Source organism: Rhynchophorus ferrugineus, unplaced genomic scaffold (genome assembly GCF_030347505.1).
Source record: "Rhynchophorus ferrugineus isolate W39M unplaced genomic scaffold, kcgeb_rfMv2 rfM11, whole genome shotgun sequence".
Taxonomy (NCBI): Eukaryota; Metazoa; Arthropoda; class Insecta; order Coleoptera; family Curculionidae; genus Rhynchophorus; species Rhynchophorus ferrugineus.
Genome location: NW_027472590.1, coordinates 14,671,069 through 14,697,902, shown reverse-complemented (window position 1 = coordinate 14,697,902; position 26,834 = coordinate 14,671,069). Strand labels below are relative to the sequence as shown.

Sequence of the window (26,834 nt, the reverse complement as noted above, 5' to 3'; positions counted from 1 at the left end):
TAACTCTTATATCAAGTGTTTTAATTTAATTGTGCAATACTAATAAAATATCCACAGCTTATGATTAGGAAATGATATCGTTAAATAACTATTGTAATAGTCAAAATTCATTTCATCAGAATTTTGCGCAAACAATAATATTATTGTACATAAAAAACCGATATATAGACAAAAACATTAAAGTTATATAAAAAGAAATCGCCACATTTTCAAATATACACCCACTCCGTCTAAGAGGACGCGCAAAATTTACCTTTTGCAGCTGTACTAAGTCACGTGATGCTTCGACGCAGTCGAAGAGATCGGTTTACCGAACGGAGCAGTTTAGCCCTAGCTGCTCCCGATTTCGGTCAGTATCAGTCGTGCCGTCGAAGTTGGAGGTCGTTGTTCTTTAATTCGACGTGCATACTAGTGCTCTTCGCAAATAAAACCGCCGTTCGGATCGTTCCTATCAATCCTCGCGAATTCGAAACATTGACGGACGATACGCGTCACCGGCAGACAAACGAACGCACCGATCTGGGACGAATATAGGTTATGTTTTCGTGTCCGCGGCACTGTTTCAAAGTTGGGAACGTGAATCGGCGACAGATCCATTCATCGTGAAGATGTACGGTTCGTTCTTGTTGTCGATGTTCAACATGCTGTTGTCAGCTACGTGGCTGAAATAACCAGTGCCGGTGTAAGAGTCGCATTTCAACTTGTTAATCGGTGAATTTATTGAGAGAAGAAGCTATCGAGATGGCTTTGAAACACGCTCTTAGTGTCGTTATTGCCCTAACTTGCATCGCATGTTATTATAATAGTTGTTATTGTGATTTTGTTTTCGATGACATCAGTGCCATCAAGGAAAATCGCGATCTGAGACCTCACACACCGATATCCAACCTGTTCTTCAATGATTTCTGGGGTACTCCGATGCATAAGGTAAAAATTAGCCAAAATTTTTAGCCTAAATACGGAATTAACCAATATATCGTTTATATTAGATTATATTGTTTATATGACATGCCAAAATTCTTAGTTACTATTTTGTTGTATGTTAAAAAATGGAATTAAATTTATATTAGCTTGGAATCAAGCTAATATAAATTTTGCTTGTTTTAAACTGTTTATGATTAACACCCAATTGTTTTCAATTCGTTTATATTATGTAATTTACTTTTAGTTTAAAGTGAAGAGAATTACATGAGTCATCCACATTTTATTTGACCCACAGCTGTCTTTGGAATATTAGTATTTTGTTATGAATAAAATTCCATGACTTGAAATGGCAATAAAAAATATATTCAAAAACAGCCAATATATCGTTTATATTTGAGTATATTTTTGTTACATGCTAAAATTCTGAATTAATATTTTGTTGTATGTTAAAAAACCTTGAAATTAAACTAATTTATATTTTGCCTGCTTTAGACTATTTACGATTAACACCCAATTGTTTTCAGTTCGTTTATATTATGTAATTTAGTTTACAGTAAAGACAACTACATTAGTCATCTAAGTTTTATTTGACCTACTGCTGCTTTTTTTTGTCGAATTTAAGATCTGAAATATTAGTATTTTGTTATCGACAATAAAATTGCTTAATTTGAAATTGAATCTTGTTAATTTTATTTTTTCTGGTTATCACCAATGTTTTATTCTAATTATAGTAATTGTCACTCGAGATTATAAAAACAATAAGGGCTATCGACTGAATGTATTTATAATAATTTAAATCAAGATATTGTGGTCGTTTTTATATTTTGAGTGATGGGTTAAGATTCATACAATTGTATTTATTATTTATTAGTATTACACGGCTTATTTTCTCGTCAGTGGTACTTAAATTTTAATTGTGATTAGATAAATTACAGTTAAATAAATATACTATGTTTTATCTCAATAATTACATGCAAATAAACATGTAAGTAATTTACATGGTTTATTGTGTTTCTTAGTTAAGGTTCCTTAGTTTTTGTAAAATTTATTTAATATAATTTAATTTACAATGTCATATAACTAACTGATAATAATAAATACAAACTATTCTACGAGTTTTGTGCCTATTTTTCAGATTTCAGAAACTTAGTATTACAACTAAGTCTATGTTTTGTTATTTTATCAGATAAGATAATCAAATTTAAAAAAATTGAAAATTGAAAAAAATATTTAACACATCTAAATAACACAACATTAATATACATTTTTTAATGTTTAATAATAAAAATACTAACATAATTTTGGGTCCAAGACAAATATATTACTAAGGTAAATTACTAAGGTTTCATTTAAACCACTACTGTTTGTTTCTTGTGTACTTCCAATAAGATATCTTGTTATAAAATGTTTTGTTGTTATTACAATTATTGCCGTATTAAATAAATAATAAAATCTATTGACCGAATGTGTTTATAATAGTGTAAGTCATGCTTTTGTGATAATTTTGGTTATTAAGTGGTATCACAAATTCTGACACAATTGTATTTTAATTATTACTAACGATATGGTGGTTTTAAATATGGTATAAATTAATATGTATATATTTTTGATTGTTACATTTTAGTGTTACAAGTTTTCTTACTTTTTTTCTGTTATTTCTTTTGTTGGAAAATATGAAATAACCATCCAAGAATAACTCATGAAAATTTCAGTTCAGAATATACTGTAACTGATTTATATCTTAATACTTTAAAGTTTCTTATAATTATATATTTTTACATTTTATTCATATTTTAGTATTGTTACAAATTTATACATTTTGTGTTTATTTTGTATATTGTTATTATCTTTTAATTTATAAGTAGAAAACTCAAGAAATCAATGAGTTTATATATTTATAAAAATTTTGAAGAATTCAGTAGCCTCCGATGACAGTTTGATTATAGGCATCGTATTATTATTTAAACTTTTTAATTATTTATCCAGAAAAATTGCACTAATTTCTTATCTTTTATATATTAATTGTTATTAGTTTTATACTTTCTAGTTTCTCACCAAAGGAAATTCTTTTACCAGAAACACTTAATGTATCTTTATTTATATTTACTTTATATATTGAACCTTTATATAGTTCTGAATATTGTTATTATATGTTCAACTTAAGATAGCATGGTCATTCATATTCAGAATTATATGAAAAGAGCTAAATTCCTAATGACTGGCCAGATCGGATAATTTTGCTTGTTCTGTTCTTTGCTTTCGTTAGCTTCATAATATTTTTAAGTCTCCTCACTTACTTCACACACATAACACATAACTTCATATTTTGATTATATTTATCAGAAACATAATACAACATATATAGCAAAAATTCGCTGTGACTGACCAAAGCAGTTTTGATTCCTTTTCAAATTATCTATTATTTTTTGCCTTAAGACAGTAAAACTTTTAAATTATAAATTGTCTGAAAACCTTCTCTCATGAAATTAACTCGATGGTCTTTTTAACTTTGAAACATTATTATTTATTGTCTTAAAATTTTTATTGTGTGGATTTTATGCTTAAGTTGATCCTTACGGGACATTTCAAATCTTTCAAGATTTAAAAATCGGAAAACTTTTACAATTTAGTCAATTCGATGTAACGGCGCTAACTTTTTCTGGATATACTTAGAACAAAAGTTTTAATTATTTGAAAGAAAAGTTCCGTTTTATTCCGTTGAAAATATATAGACAGTTTCTTGCCTTATAAAATCTATCGTCGTTCTTTTTGGCAGTATTCGAAGTTGTTATAAAGCTTTTCGATAGGTTGTGTTCGGAATAATAAAGGAAGTTTTGCCATTGTTAAGCTTTCTTGGAAAGTACAAGTCAGAAAGCATGTTTTCAGCGTTTCATACGTTATGGCAAAAAGGCTGTTAGGGGAATTAAATTGAATTCGAGATTAATCAAATGTATTTAATGTAGTCCGTGGATATTGTTAATATAGAGGATTTGGTAAACATACTTGATGAGGAACAATTTAATAATAAATTGTATAATACTACTATGTTAGTTAATGTATCATTATAAATACAAATGTGTGTTAATATAGTTAAAAATTAGAGAGAGAAAAAAACCTAATACCAACACACTAGTTTGGGTTTATTAACAAGCATTCAACAGTTGACCAGGTCCACAGAATACCAGATGTTATTGAAAAAGCTTACGAAAATAAAAAAGTATGCTCAGCTATATTCTTAGATGTAACACAAGCCTTCGGATAGGGATGGCATGAATGCCTTAAACAAGAAGAAGCTTACTCTACACAAAAATAATCTAAAGCAGGTGTACCACAAGGAAGTGTACTGAGGCCAATGCTTTATCTACTATACACGTGTGATATACCACAAACGGGGAACATTAACGAAAGTAAATCTGTGTATGTGCAGTTCATGTACAATCGTACCGTACAAGCACCAATAACATTAAATAAAACTCTCATTCCATATAGGAACAACGCTAAATATCTCGGAATGAATTTTGATGCAAAACTTAAAATTGTATGGTAAATGTATTGGCTAATTGAAAGAAAATCACAATTATCAGTACATAATAAATTGCTATTATATAGGCAAATACTGAAACCTATATGGACATACGGAGTTCAATTTTGGGGATGTGTTGCAAAGAGTAACATAAACAAAGTACACATTTTTCAGAACAAAATGCTGAGAAGTAATGCGGGCGCACACAAATACTACAGGTCTGACTACCTACATCGAGACCTCCAGATACGCACAGTCAGTCAAGAAATCAAGACGATTGCAAGGGGGCATAAGGAAAGACTCCATTTTCATGAAAATATTGAAGTATTGCAACTTTTGTATATCACCACAGCAGGACACAGACTCAAAAGAATCAAACCATCTGATGTTGTGTAGTATTGTGTAGTGAGGTGCATATAATAAAAAATAGAGCAGTGCCATGTATAAACATTATTTCACCAGAGACTGAGAAAGGGCCGATGGGTCCTCCTAGTTATATACCTAGATTTAAGTTATCATAAAGACAAATTGTAGGTTAGTCGGATTGAGTAATTATTTATTTAGATCTAAATTGAAATAACTAGGGATTAATTTTGAGCTATATTAAAACGTATTTTTACCTCAATTTTGAAGCCCGTTATTAAAAGGTTGATTTTATTGGGATGCCGTCAATTATGGGAATATACTCTAAACTTTAAAATAGGAATAGATGGTATACAGTATCCCTCACGTTCTCTGATATTAAAATCACTTAAATGAAAAAATCTTACAAGGCTATCATTCTGAACGAATTTCTCGCCATATACTCAACAAATGCCATCGAACAACAACCGTATTCACTTAATATGGCTCTGACCGATTTTTCTTTCTTTCCTAAACTCAAATTGCCACTTCGAGGCACCCGTTTTCAGTCGGTAGAAGACATGAAAGAGAATTCGCGTCGAGAACAGGAGTCGATTTTGGAAAACGGTTTTAACAATTGGATTATTCGGAAGCATAAGTACATTATTTTACGTTATTTGTCACTATTGTGAGATCGATACAATACCTTTGGATAGCTAGTAAACATTTACCATATTTTGTATCAATTGATAAAAATCCTTTAAATTTTTTGAGGGTATTCGTGTTATATGCTGTTGCATGTTAAAAGAATCTACTACATTTTAAAAAGTATTTGTGAGTCATTGCCAATCAATCAATATCCAATGGTACTAGTCAAGCTACATTGCATTAACATAATAGATCAAGGACATCAACTGGACTTTTGCTATAAGATCATAATTAAATTTTATAATGATAGAAAATTATTTTAAAAAATAACTTTCTCAAAATGTTTTATTCAATGTTATAACAGAGTATTTCAATAATTTTATGAATATTATTTTACAATGGACTGTAAAAATAATATAATTCCAATATAATGTTTGGCAGTTTATATTAGTTCAACAAAATCAATGTTTATATAAACAATAATATAGCCATTTTATAATAAAACATGTTAATGTACATTCATATAAATAATGATTGTCTGTAGAAATTATATATGAGAAAGTAAGGGAATATAGGTGAAAATTAGTGTTGGGAACTATCGACTGAAATTTATTATCGACTGTTTAGTAATTGACTACTTTTTACTTTCGACTGTTTCAGTCGCTATTTTCGGTCCGACTGATTTTGTTACTATTTACTATCGACTTTTTCAGTTGTACGTTTAGTTAGATCATCTAGTTCTTAGATTTAGTTTATTTAGATTATAGATTATTTCATTTCAATCATTTTTAATTATGTCATAGATCAGTTTTTTTTTCTATGATTAGGTATTTTTTAAATTTTTATATAAAATTTTTGGTTATTGTACTAAACATTTTGGTAATTTTTGGTACTTTGTTTAGTTTTTAGGTTTTGGTTAAGTTCTACTGTATTGTCTATATTTATTATAGTATGTTATTTAAAAATAGCAATTAACACATTGAAATACAATAAAACATTTGTTGGGTATTAATCCATTCCATAGAAAAATTCCATTTCTTTTTACAGATCCACAGAACATTCAAATATAAGTAATTCTACTTCGTTAAAATTAAATTATAAATTGCTTGTTAGTATTCAGTATTTTTTTCCTTTTCTTTCTTAAAGTTAGTTCGTGAAGGAATTTATACATCTCCGTCTCTCTTATCCTACCGTTGGAAAATAACACATATAAAATGAACTACCCCAAGCAATTATCTCCGTCCTTTCCTCTCTCACAATTTATACAGGAAAGGATTCGTATGTCTTCGTCTGACATCACAAATTGAAAAAAAAAACAGTCGATCCTTTCATTTGACTGAAAATAGTAGCTATTTTTTTGACTATCGACTGTTTCGATTGTTTTTCGACTATCGACTGTTTCGACTGTTTTCAGTCGATAATTCCCAACGCTAGTGAAAAAACATAATGGCTGGAATTTTTAACTGTTTTTTTTTCAAGATTTTTTAAAAGTTTTACCATAACCGGGAATACAAATTGTCAACAATGTGGATAATATCATGGAAGTGACCAATACAACTTTTATATATGCACTGTTTTTATTGGCCTAACCCATGAAGCTCAACATTGCACAAAAATTGCATAATTTGTAGTGTATGGGAATCACGCGAGTTAAGCGACAAAAAATCATATTAGACGTATATCCACGTGTCAAGTCACAATTAAATCACAATAAATGGTGATTAGCGATGAAAGTGAATAACAGATTAAGTTAAGTTATACATAAAGTTAAAAACACAATTTATACAAAAGACCAGGCTGTAATGAGTAAAGTCAGGTTCTATAGATTTTAGTCACATCAACCTCTTGGATATTTTAGTAACTGGGCCTACAGCTTAACTTTGGCTCCGAACTACTGTCCTCGGCATTAAGCGTACCGATCTGCTAGTGACCACCTTTCGAAATCATCCCAGGAGACAACCGGTCTTACCCATCCTGGTTACTGGCGTGACTAGGATAATTTTCCTTGTCGGATTTTACACTTTTGCCTAGAACATTCACAAATATTAAACAATCACAAACATAAATTTTGGGACCATGCCCCAGCAGGATTCGAACCCGCGATTGTCGCAACAGTAGGAGGACCATCCTGTCGCTTTTACCACTGCGCCACCAGATTGTAATGAGGTTAAAGGACTTGTAATGGTTGCTTTAAATTGATAAAAAAAAATTAAAAATATTTAGGGTTTGGTGAAATGTTTTCTTAACCATCCACGGTTATTTTTACCTCTCCAAACCTTAAATCTGTTATTTATAATAAACTTACTATATACAGTTCATATATTTTTAGCATTTTAGTGGACAATCCGAAAATAATACTTGTGAAAATACAAATAAAACCAGAAATATTTAAACGAAATCGAGTAACGGTCATATTCGGATCATAAATATTCCGGAACGATAGAGATTGATATAAATAAAATCCGTATCATACTCTGATTTTTGGCTTTAATGTCATAAATATGGAACATGGGCGCGGTATTATTTCGGTAGGTGTTATTTTTTTTATGATACCAGGGCCATAAAAGAAAATTGCCCTTTAGGGAGACATAAGTCGGTTTCGATTTTTTACCCGTAGTTATTCCGGACATGGTTTTTAAAATTGCGAAATGTGCCGCCGCGCTCGACTCGGATAAATCTGTTTTGGAAATAACAGCGGTGAGGTAATTAACAATTCATACGGTATGTGTTCTCGCCCGGCTAAGCTAAATTTTATTCCATATACATTTGACATCATCGGTTGGATATTCATGAATAATTTCAGCTGACAAATTATCAGCTTAACTAACAATTCATGTATTTTTATGAAATCGAAAGTAACAAAAATAAGTAAGGCCTTGAGGCTTGTCGAATTTTACAACTTACATTAAGCCAGCAAGGATGACCAGTACGATAACGTAGATTTGGCACTGACCGGCATTCGACTTAGACTTGCCACCATCGACTGCCTAAGCGTCTCTCCAAGTAACACCGCGCTGCTTTTTCTTTATCCCTTTATATTTTCTGTATTGTTATAACGTCAATAAATAACGGTCACATAATGTAATCATCACTGTTTTATTTCGCGCTACCTCTATTCACCGAGCCACATAATCCTCAAATATGTTAGCGTTGTTGAGGAAATAATCCTGCAACTTGAACATATAAGCACTCAAAGTAATACAATCTTTTTAGGCATGCATTTTTTCACAAGGATGCTTTTATGCATTATAATCAATTTTTCACCTTAAAATTGCGAAAGGAGAAAATTTAGTTAAACAAAATTATCACTTTTGAATAATAGAAACCGAAATCAATATTTGGTATATAACGGAACAGTGTCACTGTAAGTTTCGTTACTAGATGCTTATGATGGGCTTGGCTGAGATTTCTTTAAATTGTAGCTACCGCTACGACCCTTTAGACCACCACGCATTCACCTACAGCAAGATCAAAGGTTCGCAACGCTGGTGGATTGGTACCATGCGGTTCCCGGCAATAAAGGACCACGACGACGACGTCTCGCTCTATTTTCTTTTCTCTACACCCTTGTAACTATCACTTCCACAGCACTACCGTACTTCCTTTACCTAACCTAATATCCTGTCCATTCTCCCATCGACCACATGTATTATTTAATATCGCTATAAACAAATTTTTATTCAATCAGTGTTTTCAGTTCTTGTGTGAATTGCTTCCGCAAAATAGTAGTGAGTGTTCGGACAAACAATCGCATCGACAGGCACACATTCCGACCGACCGACCGATCGGACGAACATCCCTACAAAATTAAACAAGAAAAGTACAGCAGACGCTCGCTAATGTGAACTAATTCAAACTAAGTGTGGTGGAAATCAAAGTGTTTACATTAACGAACGTGATTTACTTGATTTAATTAATAAACGTTTTATTTAAACAATTACTAATACATATATAACAAACTAAATAAATGTTTTAACAGTGATAATTATTTTTAATTAGAATATAAGTAATCGGCAATTTTAGTCTTCCTTAATTAGCGTTTAGCATATCCTTTCAATGCAGGCACCTATAATTTACTAAAATATAATATATACATTTCTAACTTCAATAAAAACGTGCTTGTTATTTTTTTTTTTGTTCTGGCCTAAAAACCAGGCATGTATGCATGACGCATACCTGGTCGCGGAGACTTGCCCTGGAGTGACAAGTTGGACCGGGTTATGTGGGACTGCCTCTGGGCTTACCAATACACTAAACCGAAACCGCCTCACAGTTGACCCCTGTGGATCACTACTGCTACTGCATTAAATTTGGGATATGGCACCCGCTGATCGGGCAGCCGTTATTGGGCACGAGGGCCCGGCGATTCTATTGATTCGCGAACCTGAGTTAACACACAACTGGGTACTGTTGTATGGGGGCAAAAGTTATGACTGTAGCGACGGATGAGGTCGTTTCAGCCTGGAAAAGGGGGAGAGCTTAGCGGTGACGCGGTGCTAAGCTCCCAGCATGTCGACCAGCTCGCGAACAAGCGCGTTTTCAGAAGAACTTGAGCTGAGTTGTTGTTTGTGGAATGATTGAGATATGAAGTGCTTGATTTCTGGAGTGTCAGTTTCCCTATGAATTTGGTTATTTCTGACAAACCATGGAGCGTTTAATATTCTCCTGAGGAGCTTATTTTGGAAAACTTGAAGCCGTTTGACCTGGTTGGGTGTAACAAACTTGAATTAGACATTAGATCCGTAGAGGAGTACGGACCGAATTAACATCTTGTAAAATAAGCATTTGATGGAGATGGGAAGTCTGCTAGAAGGGCAGATCAGAGAAGATAGCAGGTTTGCTATCCCCGAACCTTTTTGGATTGCTTTCTGGATTTGGGAATGCCAACCGAACCGCCGGTCGAAGTGAAGACCTAGGTACGTGACGTTATCCAGCCATGGAATTATTGCGGTGTCGATCTTAAGTTGCGAGACGCGCAGTGCGTAACGCTTCTTGTGGAAAATGATGGCCTGGGTTTTCAGGGGGTTGATTTGCAACCTCCAAAATTTGAACCACTGTAAACGTTCATGAATTGTAACTTCGAACCTGGCGGCCGTGAAGAAAGCAGTGTCGTCAGCGTAAAAGGCGACGTCAATATGCTCTTTTCTCGGCATATCTGAAATAAAGAGATTAAATAAGGCTGGCGCCAGCGGGGAACCTTGAGGTACGCCAGCATCGATTTGTTTACGACTGGAAAGTGACGCCCTGATCTTGACCTGGAAGGATCTGTCCGAGAGATAGGACTTGATGAGAGCGGTTAGGTCTTCTGGGAGGCCTAGCCGCACGCATTTTGCGAACAATCCGTCGTGCCAGACCTTGTCGAAGGCTTTGGTTAGGTCCAGAAGAACTGCTCCAAGCTTTTTACGTTGGTCAAGAGCATGATGGATGTGTGCAGCCAGACGGGAAGCTTGATGGACGGATGAGTGGTGAGCGCGAAAGCCGAATTGTTCATCTGGAATGATGTTGTTTTCCTTTGTGAAAGAGTTGAGAGCGTAGAGTATTGCCTTCTCGGCAAGCTTCGAAATGGCGCTGAGAAGGCTGATAGGCCTGTAATCAGATGGAGATGATTTTGCTCCTTTCTTGGGTATAACCGCTATATGTGCGTGTTTCCAAGACGCCGGGAAGTGTTGCAGTCTCATGATGGAGTTAATGATGTTTGCCAGTTCTGCGAGCTGCTTATGCGGGAGCTTTTTTAACTGGGTAATTGATATTCCATTGAAACCTGGAGATTTTTTGGTTTGAAGTTTGCCGATCATAGTCTGTAGAGACTTTGGAGACACAAAATGGTTGAGAAGAAAGGCGGGGGTTACTGGTCTTTTGACGGAGTTGGATTCGTTGATGACAGTGTCAATGTCTTTAGCTTTAGTGTTCTGTGCGGGTGGGAGGCATTTCATTTGAGCTTCGTAGGTCTCTGCAAGGAGCTCGACTTTTTCTTGGTCAGTGACTGCGAAATTTCCTGTAACCGCTGACTTCAGGGGAGGGATGACATTGTGCGTCTTCCCCACGAGGCATTTGGAGACACGCCAGAAGGAAGGGGGGCCATCCAGCCTTTGGTCCGCGAGAAATGAGTTCCATTTCATTGCTCGCCAAGTCGAGACGGCCGCTCTTACCCTCTTGCATGCTCTGTTCGCCTCCCTTTTGTCTGCAGCATCAAGGGTGAATCGAGCTAATCTGCATAAACCGTTTTTGATGCGAATTTCACGTTTAAGAGAAGCGGGAAGGTTGTTTTTCCACGGCTGGGGTTGTGAACGTGCTTGTTATTCGTACTGTCCATATCTTCCTCTTTGTTTTGATTTGTTCTATAAATTAATATTGACGAGGATTTCCGCATTGTATCGAAAATGTTCTTAATCACACTTAAGTGATTGTCTTTATCTGCATCATAGGTACAAGAGATTGAAGACTTGATTGTCTGAAGAACATTCCAGGTCATATCTACGTGGTGGCGGCATTTACATCGATGATGTCGGAAGAACACTTTAGGCTTCCCGTTTCACCGAGTGTATTGACGGCTAAACTGTTTGCCATGTATAGGGCCCTGATCTCAGTGCAATATGTTGCAAGATAAAGCATTTGTTATTGCCTTCGATTCAATGAGCTCCTTAAAGTGCCTCCAGCCATATCTACCCCACCCGCTATCACCTTTATATGGCTCCCTTCTCACTTTGGGATCATTGAGAATGAATGAGCGGATTACTTAGCCAAGAAGAGGGAGGGACCACTTATGGAAAAAAATTTCCTCTTCTGGAGTAGAGAAATGAATCACCACTTTACTAGAATCTTTAGACATCTAGATCAACTCAGATAGGATCAAACAAAGAACAACAAGCTGCAGGAGGCGGAAAAAAGTATTATCAAGGCCTTAACACCACTAACATCAGCAAACGCAACTTAAGCTTATTCTGGTGTCTCAGAATTGACCACTACAAACTGACCCGTGTTTCTCATTAAGGGAAGAAGTCCCCAATGTGCGTCGAATGTGGTTCCTCGCTGTCTATCAAACACCTGCTGAAGAACCTGGACAAGCTGATTAATTTTCTAACCGTAACAGGACTACTACTAGTACTAGTACTCACGGGTTGTGCGACCATTGTACTGTAGGATTCATATATTCATGCATCTGTATGCTTTCACATATTTTACTTGTCATCTGGCAATATGTACTCTTTATCCTACACATTTAACTCTAGTTTTTATATTCCGACCATATATTTATATTGTTCTTTGCATTCGTTCATTTCTATTATATTATTCTATTCTTTGCATTGTATACTTTAATTGATGTAAATGTTACAGTATATTGTATATTTGTAATCAGACCCTAAATAGTCCAGGAGGTTGATGGGTATATAATAAATAAATAAATAAATAATGTCAAGTCATATGCAGATTTAAAGCTTCTCATAGTGTCACCTATCTTAAAGTCTGATATACATTTTCAGGGTTTTTTTTTGATAGGATAGATGAAATTAGAAAACTTCAGTGGTATTAGAAGTTTGTTAAGTCTCATTATGTTCAGGTACATTAGGTGGACTATTCTTTTCCCTCAGTTGCTTTTCTGAAGGATGATTAAGTGCATTATATGATAGTAACAAAGATTTTATCAAAAGCTTCACATTAATTTCATATACAGCTTTAAATTATGAATAAAGCATAATATGTTTATCATATCAAGAATATTAGTACGAGAGCTAACGCAAACGCAAAGAAAATAAGAATTTTAGGTTCATTGCATCACTATCACTAATATTATGAGGACGTACTCTCCCCTTAAGTTTGTTGTTGATGAAGTTGTTTACTGGTGGTTACTCCAGAAATTGTCGATAAATTGCATGGAATCATATTGGGCGGTGGAAGAATGAAAGTATCTGAGGTGTCTGAGGGAGTAGTTATATCAACTGAGCGTGTACATTATATTTTAAATGAATATTAGCATACCCGAAAGATGTTGTCCTGTATAGCATCATTTTTCATGCCGAGTTATGTGTAGTCAAGTTTATCAACTATTTTAATTTTTGTTTGAACACACGTGGGATGATATCATGGGGATCAATTAATGTTTAACCTTGCAACAACAAAATTTTAATTTTATTCCATTTTGGATTGCTCGTAAATGTGATAAACAGATCTGGTCAACCGTACACACGCACAAAAATTAGGGCGTCTTCAAATATATTAGATAATTTCATTAACTTCATCGAGTTTCTCGGCTTTTTTCATAATTATATAGCGCCAACATATCAAATGAATTCTTTATACACATCCTATAACATCGGCAGTTCATAACTTTTCTAATTAAAAAGTTAGAAATTTTACTGCTCTACATTTAAACCATGTTTATTCCGCTTTGTTCCCAGTTTGTTTTACTGAAGTTGTTAGCTAAACTTTCTTCCTACAGTAAGTATAAATATATAAAATTTTATTTACGTCATGATTCTAAACCTCGAACTATCCGGTTTTGGTTGTAATATTAACTAGTTTTTGAATGTTTTGTTAGTATTATCTAACAGAAATTAATATTCACCTAATCAAATGTACGCTTCGACTGTTTTTCTATTCGTAATAACTGGCAAAAATGTACGAATTCCTTCCCGTATTGTTTGATTTTCTGTGTTGTATAGATCAGTTCATCGTATTTTAATATTTGGAAAATAACAATGTTATAATAAAATAAAAGTAACTAGTTTACTGCTATTTATGTCCGACCTGTGATACAGATAATGACACAGAAATGTAAGTATTCCTTCTCGATCTTTCTTTAGGAAAGAAAAGGAAAGAAATAATTCCTGGATTCTATTACATTCAAAATAACAGTTTTATTTTAAATGATGTGGAATTACTTTTAGATTTTATATTTTATGACTTGATTCTAAAGAGGAATGGAGTAATGACCACTAAATATTTCTATCATATTTTCTTAATCAATATGTATTAACTATTTAACCAGCGTACACTTTTAAAATATAATAATAGTATTACGTATCGTTCATCTGGAATATTATAAAATTATTTTACGTTGAAACTTCAATGAAATAAGTTTTAATATTCAAAAGGCTTGAGCAAATATCGAGAGTCTTACAAAATCGAAAAAGTTAATAAAAAAAGACGTGGTGTTGAAAGTTGTGAAAGTGTTGAAGGGTGGAGAAAATAACATAAATGCTTATACATATTAACATGTATTACATTTTTTTTCTTATATTATATACAAATAAACATATTATATATAACATTTTAATATAATACTTATTACGTCTGTATTTTTATCTCGTCAGTTTTTTAAGTGCTTCTAACTTGAGTGTTCGACAATTCACACTGATACTAATTATTATGTATCGATAATGTCGAATTGTTTAAATAAATATTTACTTTTAATCGTTTTTAATCACTCAAGTTAAATAATACTTATCGATAAGAAATAAGTCGACGTAAATATGTCATTATTTCGTGTATGACATTCTCTACGTAATTTTTAGACCTGACATGAAATATATTAATAAAGAAAATCAAATATGTCGGTTTGTATCTACCGGTTTTGAATATAAACATTTTTGGTGACTAATATAAGGTGTATTAAAACATTAACATATGTTCGTTGGTACCAGAGTAAGCTTCGATGGTGAGTAGTCAATGCATTTTGATCATAAGAACACTAGTCATGTTACTCAAGTCGTTAAGTATCGTATGGAAAATCTGGTTGTCGGTTCTACTCTAAAATGTGTTAAAATGTATTCAGTTCTAATTCAATTATTGATATGACGTGTTATTATTAGTCAAATAAAACGGATCAAATCAAAAAGTCAATATCTGAACGTCAAAAAGATGTAAAGAAACGGATATTCGAATAATAAAATCTTCATAAATATTTAATCAAAAGACAAACATTGGATTTGATAATCGTACTTACTGTTAATTATTTACAGTAAAATGTAATTCAAAACGGATCATCGTAAAGTTATAAATTCTTAAGGGGCTATATCTGTTTGGTGTTTAAAAACGTGTTTTTAACGTTTTTGAAGATATTTAAAAAATCTTCATAACCAATATATATTAAAATGTATGAAACTGTGCAGGAGTAAGAATAAAATTGGTCTATTAGGTAACTATGTCTTGTAAGCTCGTAAGCAATACAAAAATGCTTAAAAGTTCTGGATAGAAATAAGTAAAAGTACCCTGGAAGCAAATAAAAAAGGAATTTTTCATAATCCCTGATCAGTTTATCTACTCAATACAAACTTCCGATCATACGACTTCGTTGCTTGATTCGGTTGGATTTTGAGTATATTTACTCAAATAACACGAAGGGAAGGTTTGGCTAGTTATGTTTGTAGTAAATTTGTTTTATTGCTTCGAAAATATCTTCTTATATAGGATGCTTATAGATGCATAGAAAACGTCGAAATCAGATTTAAATAAAATAATTTTTTTTTTAAATGAACCGACCGAAAGAACTCACTAAAAAACAAAAAATAATGAAACTTAGATTTTTGTCACAAAAAAAAACATTTTAAAACAAAATATGTACATAACAATCGCAGTAATAACTAAATAAATATAAACAAAAACCTTATTTACCTATCTATTACACGTATTTTATATTCTACTATATAGACACAATTTAGCTTAATACCTAGCTAAACCGATTTTTCTATTTACAATATTATTTTAACTACTACCAACTGATCACTTTGAAGTTGGTGCCGAACCCAAACAGTTATATTAATTTAGATTTGTTTTGTTGGTAATTTAATTATGTATATATGTCACAAAATTATATAATTATTTATGTATTGTCTTAATTTGTATGTCTTAACAAAAAAATATATAAAGTCGAACAAGTAATTTATAAAATATTTTGTATATAGGGTGGGGCAAAGGTCTCGCTCTCATTGAAGCAATTTCCGCTGAGTGCCAATAATGGAACAGTTATTTCCAATAAATATTATCACTATTTCTGCTCGTTCTTGTGGCGTATATTTATCCATAATAAAATTTGGACGTCTACGCAACACATTGATTAAAGCGACAACAAGATGGCGCGCAATTAAAATGGTAGCGGGACTTTTTCCCCAGCTTAGTGTCAAACCATAATAGTAGCTGGCCTTTTGATTAAGGGGAAAATATGAAAATATATGAAATATTTGTATTTTGTATCAAAAAGAGCGGAAGCTGTTAATTATTTTAGATTTTAATTTTAATCATATAATATTACGGCCATAAAATGTCAATCTAATGAAAATCAGTATTACTGCATAGCATAAGTAAATATGTATTTAATAACAGCAAATGGCCTATTTAAAGTAATTAATAACGTTGAGTATATGCAATTTTGTGCAATATATAAAGGGTTATAATATTTTAATATAAATATATATATAACAGGTCAACTGAAATGTCCCCGGCCTACCATAGTAAAACACATTTTTTTTGCCGATCATCTCCTCATTCGACGAAAACTGCTTCCCAGCGTGCATTCTTTTGAGATTTGTGAAACAGGAAATAGTCGCTGGGGGCCAGATCTGGAGAATACGGTGGATGAGAAAGCAATTCAAAGTCCAATTTATTGATTTTTTGTATCGTTTTGATTGAATTTGACACGGTGCATTGTCTTGGTGAAGCAGCACTTTCTTTTTCTTTTAATGCGGCCGTTTTTCAGCGATTTCGATTTTTCGGCCCTTCAAACGGTCCAATAACGCTATGTAATAGTCGCTATTGCTGGTCCTTCCTTTTTCAAGGTATCAATGAAAATTATTCCGTGCGCATCCCCAAATTCAGACGCCATAACCTTGCCGGCCGACTGTTGCATGTTCCCACGCTTTGGAGCGCGTTCATCGTGTGCTGTCTACTCGGATGACTATCGATTGGACTTTGAAGTGAAATGATGGATCCATTGTCACATATCGAGGCAAAAACTCGGGTTTATTACGCTTGATCATCTTCAAACACTGCTCCGCATCATCAAGTCGTCGTTGTTTTTGGTCAAAAGTGAGCTCGCGCGGCACCTACTCTGCACAGAGCTTTCTCATACCCAAATATTCGTGAACGATATGATGTACACGTTCAATTGATATCTTTAGAAAGTCTTAGAAATTGTTGGTAATTTCTTTAGAAATTTACGGTCATTCAAAATCATTTTGTGGATTTTTTAAATGTTTTCCTCGGTAACAACCTCTTTTGAGTGTCCATTGCGTTCACCGTCTTCGGTGCTCATTTCACCACGTCTAAACTTAGCATACCAATCCTTGATGTTTGACTTTCCTGAGTCAATTTCCGCAAACTCGGCATCAAGCTAAGTTTTTGCTTCAACTGTATTTTTTTACATTCAAAAAACAATATTTTATCAACACGCGAAGTTCCTTTTTATCCGTTTTTTTCACAATAACAAAAGTTGCTTCACTCAAAATGCTATGATTCACAAACTAATGATCCGACAGCTGTCAAATTTATACACGCATTTTTTTTGGGGGTTAGAGCTAACTAAAAAACATATGGATTTATTCTAGTAGCGCCATCTATATGTCAGGCTGGGAAGTTTTCAATTGACCTGTAAGTTGTTTTGGTTATTATGTAATTATTTTATATTATTTTATATTAGGCTTAAGAAATTGTGCTTGGACAACAATCCGATTATTGATTATCACTTCACAAAATATTGTTGTTATATAAACAAATTTTGAAGCCAGTGTGGGACCTAGGGTGTGAAACTACGGGATTACACAAAGAAATTGAATGTCAAAAGTATATAAACTTATGAAAAGAAAGCATCCTCAGTATTGTTAACGCCCCATGGCATATTAGAAATGGGGACATTCACAAAAATCTAAAATGTGTGACTCATAAAACCAAGGGAGATTGAGTGAACATAAAAACATCGATGTACAGCTGCTAGGGAACAGTAAATACCCGGAGATCGAAGAGTCAAAAACCCTTTGAATTGGTATAGTCCTATGTATTTGAATGTACATGGAGTGCACCTGTGGGAGTACATCCATCAAATTCTTAGCAAGTTTGCGTCTGAAATCCAAAATCCGGACTTTAACAACAATATTAAGCAAAAATTACTACATAGGTGTGGATAATAACTAGCTTTAAAATACATGTCATATATATAATGCAGTGGGCTCTAGCTATCGCGGTCATGTGCAAGAGGCATTTGTTTTAAGATTATCTGAATGATGAACGAGTGAAATGGGTTTGGTCTGTTTTCTAATAGATAAAAACCCTCGTGTCGTTTTGTATAGCCGTTTTGTATCAACAAATCGTCTTATTTTTTAATAAAGCAGTTTTTAAAATAGATTAACAGTTTTTCTGTTTTGAAACCCTTTCCCATAATGTATGTATATACTTTTATGTTTGTACTAACACGTATTGTGCATATAGGTATATGACGTGATTAATCTTAAATTATTAGTTAGCTACCAGGTAATACTACTTCATTATTTTCTCTTACATTTCTTGGAGCTATAAATAAATACAGTGTTGCTTGAATATTATAAAACATAACGAATCGTATTGAGTATTTGTTGAGATAATGGAATGTCAAGAATGTTTCGATACACATTAACCAGAAGTTTTAAGTGTAATTTTATATTACCTGGTTGTTATTGTAACATGTTAAGAGACAACGACTTGAACATTCTAAGGGAACATGATAACTAAATATAAAAAAATATTTCTGTATTTCCTTATTTTGAATTTTGCAAGGTATAATTACTTATTATTTCCATTATTACAAGTTACTTGTTAATTAGGTAAATAAGATGAGTGAGTGAATAAGATATTTAACATCGAAATTTGGGGAATGACAATAAGTTGTTTCCTATGTGCGTGGGATTTTCCCTTTTCAAAAGTATATCTTCATTTTCAAAGCACAATAACTTTTGACCGAGCGATCGATTACTTTTCAAACGCGGCTTCATTAAATTTTCTCAACATTACATATCAGAATGTGGGTTCGTCATTGAAGCTGTTTATTGAATTGTTTAATGTTATTATTCCACATCTGTATATCAAGTGGCTATAACGAATCGCAGAAGAACAAATATTATTCTAGACCACCATTTTTGGTTTCCGTAACAAACACAGAACAATAGAGCAAGATCACAGATTGGCCAATCAAATATATAAAAACTTAAACAAGACAAAATATGTCGCTCGACCGCATTTCTCTATATACCTCAAGCTTTTGATAAGGTGTGGCACACTGGACTTTAAGTTAAATTGAAAAATCTTTTGCTCCAACCGCACTTTCAACTATTAAATTCATATCTTAGATAAACAGTATATTGTGAAACGGGTTGACGAATACACTGACTACATCCAATAGGTTCAGGTGTTCATTTGTTTGTTGAAAACATGGCGTATCAAGGCAAATGAGGCAAAATCTGCTCACCTGATGCTCACTCTGCGTAGAAGTACTTGTCATCTAGTAAATGTTAGTAATCATGAACTCCCGTAGGTGGATTACGTTAAATATATGAGAATGCATCTGGATCGATGGTTAAAGTGGGCGAAACATGCACTAATAAAGCGTAAACAACTTGGGCTTAAACTGAACCGGATATATTGACTCATATGGCGTATATCCAAATTATTTTTGGAATATAAGATATTATCGTACAGGTCATTTCTTAGGCCCATATGAACGTATGGTTTCGAAGTGTGGGGTACTACTAGCTAATACAATATACCCATCCGTATTGCCCATTAGGTAAATTATTAAATGCTAAGATAATAATAACGAAAATATTATTCCATATATTTAATTTCTCTGATATTTTGTATATATTGTTTCATTCATTTTACAGTTATACGTTATTCAATTAGATATTTTCGTATATCTTCATTTAATTTGTGATTTTTCTACGATATTTTAAAATAGAACTTCAAACATTCTACTAATTATGGATAGAGAAAGAGAGAGGACCTTTTATAAACGTTGCGAGACGGCATACCCCGTTAGTTTAAACAGGACTTACTTCTAATTTCATATCTGGTTTGCCTTTTGAAGCGCTCCTGCTTTTTTTGTTTCACTCCCTCTGAAAGTAAGTAGAAACGGTTTTATTTTTCGGGGCATTTGACTCGCTTCGAACAGATAAGGAAAAAAGTAAATTGAATTTCCAGAAAAATGGAATTAATGCAATACTGTTCCGTATGATGGAAAAGATTAGGTTAAGACTTTCTTTTGTATTTAATTTTATGGAATTCTTTTGCCTCTGCAACGGCCCTGAGGCTCTTATTAAGTTTGAATCTGAATCAATCCTTGTTAGGAAGGTGAATATTTGAAATTAAATTGATATTTTAATAATAAATATTGATTGTTAGCAAAGAATTTATCCATTCGTTTCAAAACATGAGCATATAGTTCAGCAATTACAATTTGCACTGCAACTTCCAATATTCATAGCTCTAATTTCAGTAAAAGGTAGTAGTAAAAAAAAGTAAAATTTCACTTGATGCTGACGATATACTCAAAACACCCCTTATGGTAAGTATTGTGTCTTCGTTTGATTAATAAATATGCTTTTTTGAATCAATAGTCAGAGGGGGTGGTTTTAGCACATGATCTGAATATTGGGACAATTCATACCCTAACTCGCTAATTTAGCCACCATGTAACTTATAGATAATTTTGTATTAATTTGATTTATGAGTTTATTGTTACTTAAAGTTAAATGCAAATTATCACTTACTTTCAAACGATTGCTCGACTTTTTTTAATTACCAACAAAGCAGAACATCCTTCTTAACATAAATAAGTTACTGAGAAAACTATAAAATAGCGCAAGGTGATTTCTTTAAACTTAGTAAAATAAGCTGTTTTTTTACACGAAATCGACTTAAGTGAACTCGATTCAAAAGCATCCTTACAGTTTTTGTCATTTCTGGAATTCGATGAGTTCTTCCTGGATTCCTTCAGCAACTTCACGAGCGTCCGTGTTAAAAGGGCTACGAATTAGTTTTTGATCAACTTTAGCTTCTTCAGTATATTATGTGAAGTAACAATTGAATTGGCTAATGAACATTTGTAAATGGATCTTGATGTTTTCTTTTATATTTGTGTTACTAGCATCATATTTTTTGTCTTTTGCAAGTGTTTTTAATGTCGCAACCGCAGAATAATTATTTCCTCCAAGTTTTGTAACCATAACTGAAGTTTGCAAATAAAAGCGCAAAGTTTATATTCGAAAATTCAGAAACTTGCAGTTACGTATTCAATTTATTTAAGTGTGTGAAGATATCCATAAAGTAAGCCAAATTCATCTGACATGCCGCATTAGTAAACTGTTTCAAAAAATCGTTCTTTTTTTATCAATTCATATAATCTTACCAACGTATTAGCTTTCGATAGTCATTGAACTTCTGAGTAAAAGGGAAGTGCCTCATAGTCAGAATCCATTTCTAAATTCATAAACATCTTTCTTCATTCATAAACTTCTTAGTTTATCCCACCTAAGATTATGTTTCTCAAAATATTTCAAAATTGAATTTATGGCGTCTATACCTTTTGATGTTGTTTCCAGTTTCCGTGAAAAGAATAATTGTTCTTTAATTATGGTGCCGTCGTCTAAAAAGCGAACAAATACAATTAGTTGACAACAATCCGAAAAATTGCTCCTATATATCATTTGACATATCATATAAGTTTTTCTTGATCTCTAATCCCAAAACTTCTTGGACCGCTTTGATGAAATACAGGGTGTTTCTCGAACTATTTGAAGTTTTTTAGATTGTGCTGTTAATTTAGAAATCTCAAACGGCGCTACTAATGATTTTTTTTGCGATGTTGCGAATCTCGTACCACTAGACCTAAGTTTCGTTTATTTAGGTTCTCTAATTTTCCTTCGAAGAATTCTACCGGACGGTATGGGAAATTTGGACCTACCAGTATACCAAATAATATATGGCAACCAACGGTTCACCGCCTGCTAAAATCATTCGTCGACCATATTTTTCCATCCATATCGACCATCCATCTTCTAACAACTGGTGGTTCACGGACCACAAGTTGGACACAAGTTAAAATACACCACAGTTCAATGATATATAATAAAAATTAAGTAAAATCAGCCGGCTTCGTTGGCGCAGAGGTCAAGGCGACAAAACGGACTGTTGCGATAGTTACGGGTTTGAATCCTGCTGGAGCATGGATCTACTTTATGTGTAAGATTGTAATTGCAAATATATTTAAAGGCAACAGTGTAAAATCCGACAAGGAATAACCATCCCAGGCACGCTACTAACCAGGCTGGGTAAGACCGGATGTCTTCTGGGATGGTCGCTAAGTTGGTCACTGGCCAGTCGGTAGGCTTAATGCCGTGGTTCGGAGCCCTCGTTAAACTGTAGGTCTAATTCAGATAAACTCTCGTTTGTAAAAAGGAGACTTATTTAAATATAATAAGGAAAAATATTTAAAGAAAGTAATGAATAATCAATCTAAATAAGAAATAACAATAAAGATTATTTCTTTGTATTTTACTAATAACACTCGTGATTTACTAAAGTAATTAACTACATCCTTACTAACCCTTTTAATATGTTATATATAAAATAGAAAAATATCATACCATTTAAAAATAGAACTTCAAAGATCCCTCCAATTATGGGAAAAAAGCTAACATTTGAAAAAAGTTACGAGCTACGGTTTACTCAGTGAGATTAAACGAGACGTCCTCCTACTAATTTCATATTCGGTTTGCCCTTTGAAGTAGCCCTTTCTTGTTGCCAGTTATGAAAAGAGGAAATACGCTTTTATATTTTGAACCAGATGGAAAAATCTAAATTAAGTTTCCAACGGTGGTGGCGGAACTTAATGTAATAAGTTTTTCGGCAGACCGGCAGATTATGTTTCTCTCTTGATACCACTATATATTTACTTCAATATTAGATATTTTGTTTCAGCGGTTGAAACGACCTTCATAAGAAAAATATCGGGATTTAATTATGATTAAAAAAAACTTGTTTTTGTTTTTGTACTGTTGATATTAGTTATTTTCTTTTATTTTTATTTAGTTTATTTAGTTAGTTTTTTTCTTGCCACAAAAAAACATCATTATTGTAATATAAAGTAATAAGACTAAGAGAATTTCTTAAAAACTTTAATGTTATTCATAAACTTGGTTTTCTTGATTATTTCTGCAGAATCTTAACCGATATTCGGTAATCTTTTTACCTGATTTCGCGACGTTGCTATTTACAAGAAATCGAGTGGTCCATCAAACTACAATAACCATTTTGGATTTGACTTTAGTAGTGGGAGGAGCTCTATTTTGTAAGGTTAAAAATTTTGTTGATTATAGTTTGTTTGTTCTTATACTGTTTGTATTTTGATTATGAATAGTAGGCAATAATGGATATATAATCGATTTCTGAATATTGTGAAAAACACTTAACACTTTTTTGTCTAAACAGACATATGAGTACATTCCAGGTGCTTATCCATTGAAGTTTTATTTTAGTTTTGAAAATTAGATACAATTCTATACCAGATTCATTATATTTTAGGTATAGTTGACCCTGCCAAAGTAAAAGCACAGATAAATATGACTGATGTCCTTTATGTGAGTATATCTCATCAAAACACAATTCGTTGATTGAAATTTGTCTCGCTTGGCGATTTTCAAGATTGAATGTTTCTAATTTAGTAACCATATTACCACTTCTAAATTTGAGGGCAATCGATCAGTAATTAATATGAATGTATCAAATGGTGAGAGGAGAGAGTTATTAAAATCAGATAAAAATATAACTAGCAAAACTAACTACTAAAAATGATGACTGATGGGATGAAACCCGAGCTATCTCAAGTAATGGTAATTTGAAAAGACTAAATTTATTGACTGCTAAAATATTTATATAGTACTCAGCAAGAAAACATAGAAGTGACGCTACGAGTGTTGAAGCATGGGTAAATGAGGTAAAAAATTTAGGATGCATGTTGTTATATATGCCTTAATCTTAGTTTCTGGTACCTACCCCATTTTATGCTAAAAAGATCTTATGTTAATCATTATAAAGGATGGACAATATCGAATGGCAAAATAATATAACCATGAATATATACGTGTATATTCTACACATAGGCATATCGATATCGATATCGATTTCAATTGCATTTCTTACTTTCATTGAATGAATTGAATGAGGGTTTTCCATACTGTTTTTGCATATAGAAGAGATTCGACGAAGATAGATAATCCTTTATAATCAAGCATCAAAATGTACCAAACCATTTTTCATTTAAGTACAATTTTATTTTCATTCCAACATCACTGCTGTGAAGTCAATTGATGGTATATTTGACTTGAAGTAGTGAAATCCACTGTCAGGTTCAGCATATGTCTGATAGACTTCTGTGATGGAATCAATCTTTTGGATGTACAACTCCAAAAAAGACTTAGGTTAAGATCCCCGGAAGTGATCTGAAAAATCGGATGCTCACATTGTTCAAAGACAGAACAGTTATGGACGATCGCTAAGTCTAGCAAGACATAATTAAAAATATAAGTCATGGCTGTGAATTAATGTTAATGATATGAGTATCAGATGCTAACACGATTGAAAATGTATGCATTGTTTTAAAAATAACAAAAATCTATGACTATTGTGACTTGTAATGTAACAGTCGACGTAATAAATTGTTTTAATGTTATGCAATGTTTTAATGATGGATAGAATCACAAGTCATAAGTTAGACTGAAGATCAGCTTAAGCTATCAAGACCAAATTTAAAAAAAAATATGTGTAAGAATTTAATAATTTAATAATTCAGGCCTCATACGAGTATGAGTTGTGACAGTAGTATAAAATATACATAAGAATAATAATAAGTAATATATAGTTCCTTAGATTTAGAAAATATGAAATGAAAACGAAATGTATTTTTCAAGAAAAAAAAAACATTTCTCTAGGTTTCAATATCTTCAATAAAAGTATATATAATCTTTGTAATGTTGTGGTTTATTATTTTTAGTTATAGAGAGTTTGAAACTTATTATACTGATATATAGACTGACAATTTAAAGGCAACATTTAACCTCTTTTGAGGAAAACTGTGTCTAGAGTATGCACCTAAAATCATTTTAGTTATGTCACAAAATATCTATCAACACTGTACACAACATGCGGTCAAGTTAATGAGAACCTCTATAAATGACTCTTATCCCATAAAATGACCACTGTAATGACATTCTTGCAAACAGTGGGATTAATTTTATAGATTTAGCCAAACCCACTCCTGATAGCATAAACAAAATATACACTTTTCCTCTTTCTGAAATGTTATTTATACTCTGCAGTTATACTTTTATCTATACTCTATATATAGGTACATCTATAGTTATTTAAAAAATCTTAAAGGTATCATATGGTCACCGCTAATATAATAAATTATTATAATTAAGTATAAATTTAGTAAAGGTTTAATGCACCGTAATATATGCTATCTGTTTATTGAAGCTGTTGTAAATGTCGCTGTTGTCGATGATTTTTGATAAATAAGATAAACAGCTATGTTTATATTAAACAGTTTAATAACGTATTACTACAATTTGGTCCAACATTTTATTTCGCATTTGATGCACCAAAGAGCGTTTGAGGAAAAGAAATACTGCCCTGCAATATTCCTGGATGTCTCGCAACCTTTTGATCGGGTTTGGAATTTGGGATTAATCTGTAAGATGAGCAAACTGTTACCGGGTAACCATTGTCAATTGCTGGAGTCATATTTATTCGGAAGAAAATTTAGAGTATCGCACGAAATGGCGTTCGCGACAAAAATTAAATTAATTAATTAAAAATCGTTAAAAATATCTCGGCTGGAGATCCACAAGGTAGCGTCTTAGGACCTCTCCTATATCTGCTCTATACTGCTGACATTCCAACAACAAAAGAAACACTTCTTGGAACCTTTGCTGACGACACAATTATTATGGCAAAAGATATATCTCTGCCTAGGGCAATAGAAAAAGTGCAAGTGGCAGTCAAGAAAATCTACAAATGGACGAAAGATTGGAAAATTCAACTTAATAGCTCCAAATCTGTCCACGTTAATTTTGCATTAAGGCGAAATAATAAAAACTTAATTATATAACTCAATGGAAGCCCGATTCTTCAAGCAGAATCAGCTAAATATCTTGGAATTCATCTTGACAGTAGATTAAATTGGAAGCATCAAGTTAGACAAAAAGCAAAACACATTAGAACCAAAATAAAACAGCTATACTGGTTAGTCGGAAGATACTCTCAACTTGATCTAAAATCAAGGAGGTTGATCTATAATACAATTATAAAGCCAATCTGGACCTAAGGGGTGCAAATATTGGGTTGTACTAAAAATTCAAATCAACTAGTCGTACAGCGC

At 32.8% G+C, this 26,834-nt stretch overlaps 1 protein-coding gene across 1 annotated transcript in view; it reads left to right on the top strand.

Moving 5' to 3' along the window:
• Positions 1-289: 289 nt before the first annotated feature.
• LOC143205113 (protein O-mannosyl-transferase Tmtc3) overlaps positions 290-26,834 on the top strand; it is a 292,120-nt gene continuing 265,575 nt past the window's right edge. The window contains exon 1 of the mRNA XM_076418194.1: positions 290-927. Coding sequence (XP_076274309.1) covers positions 742-927 — 186 coding nt within the window. The 5' untranslated portion in view covers positions 290-741. The remainder of the gene's footprint in view (positions 928-26,834) is intronic.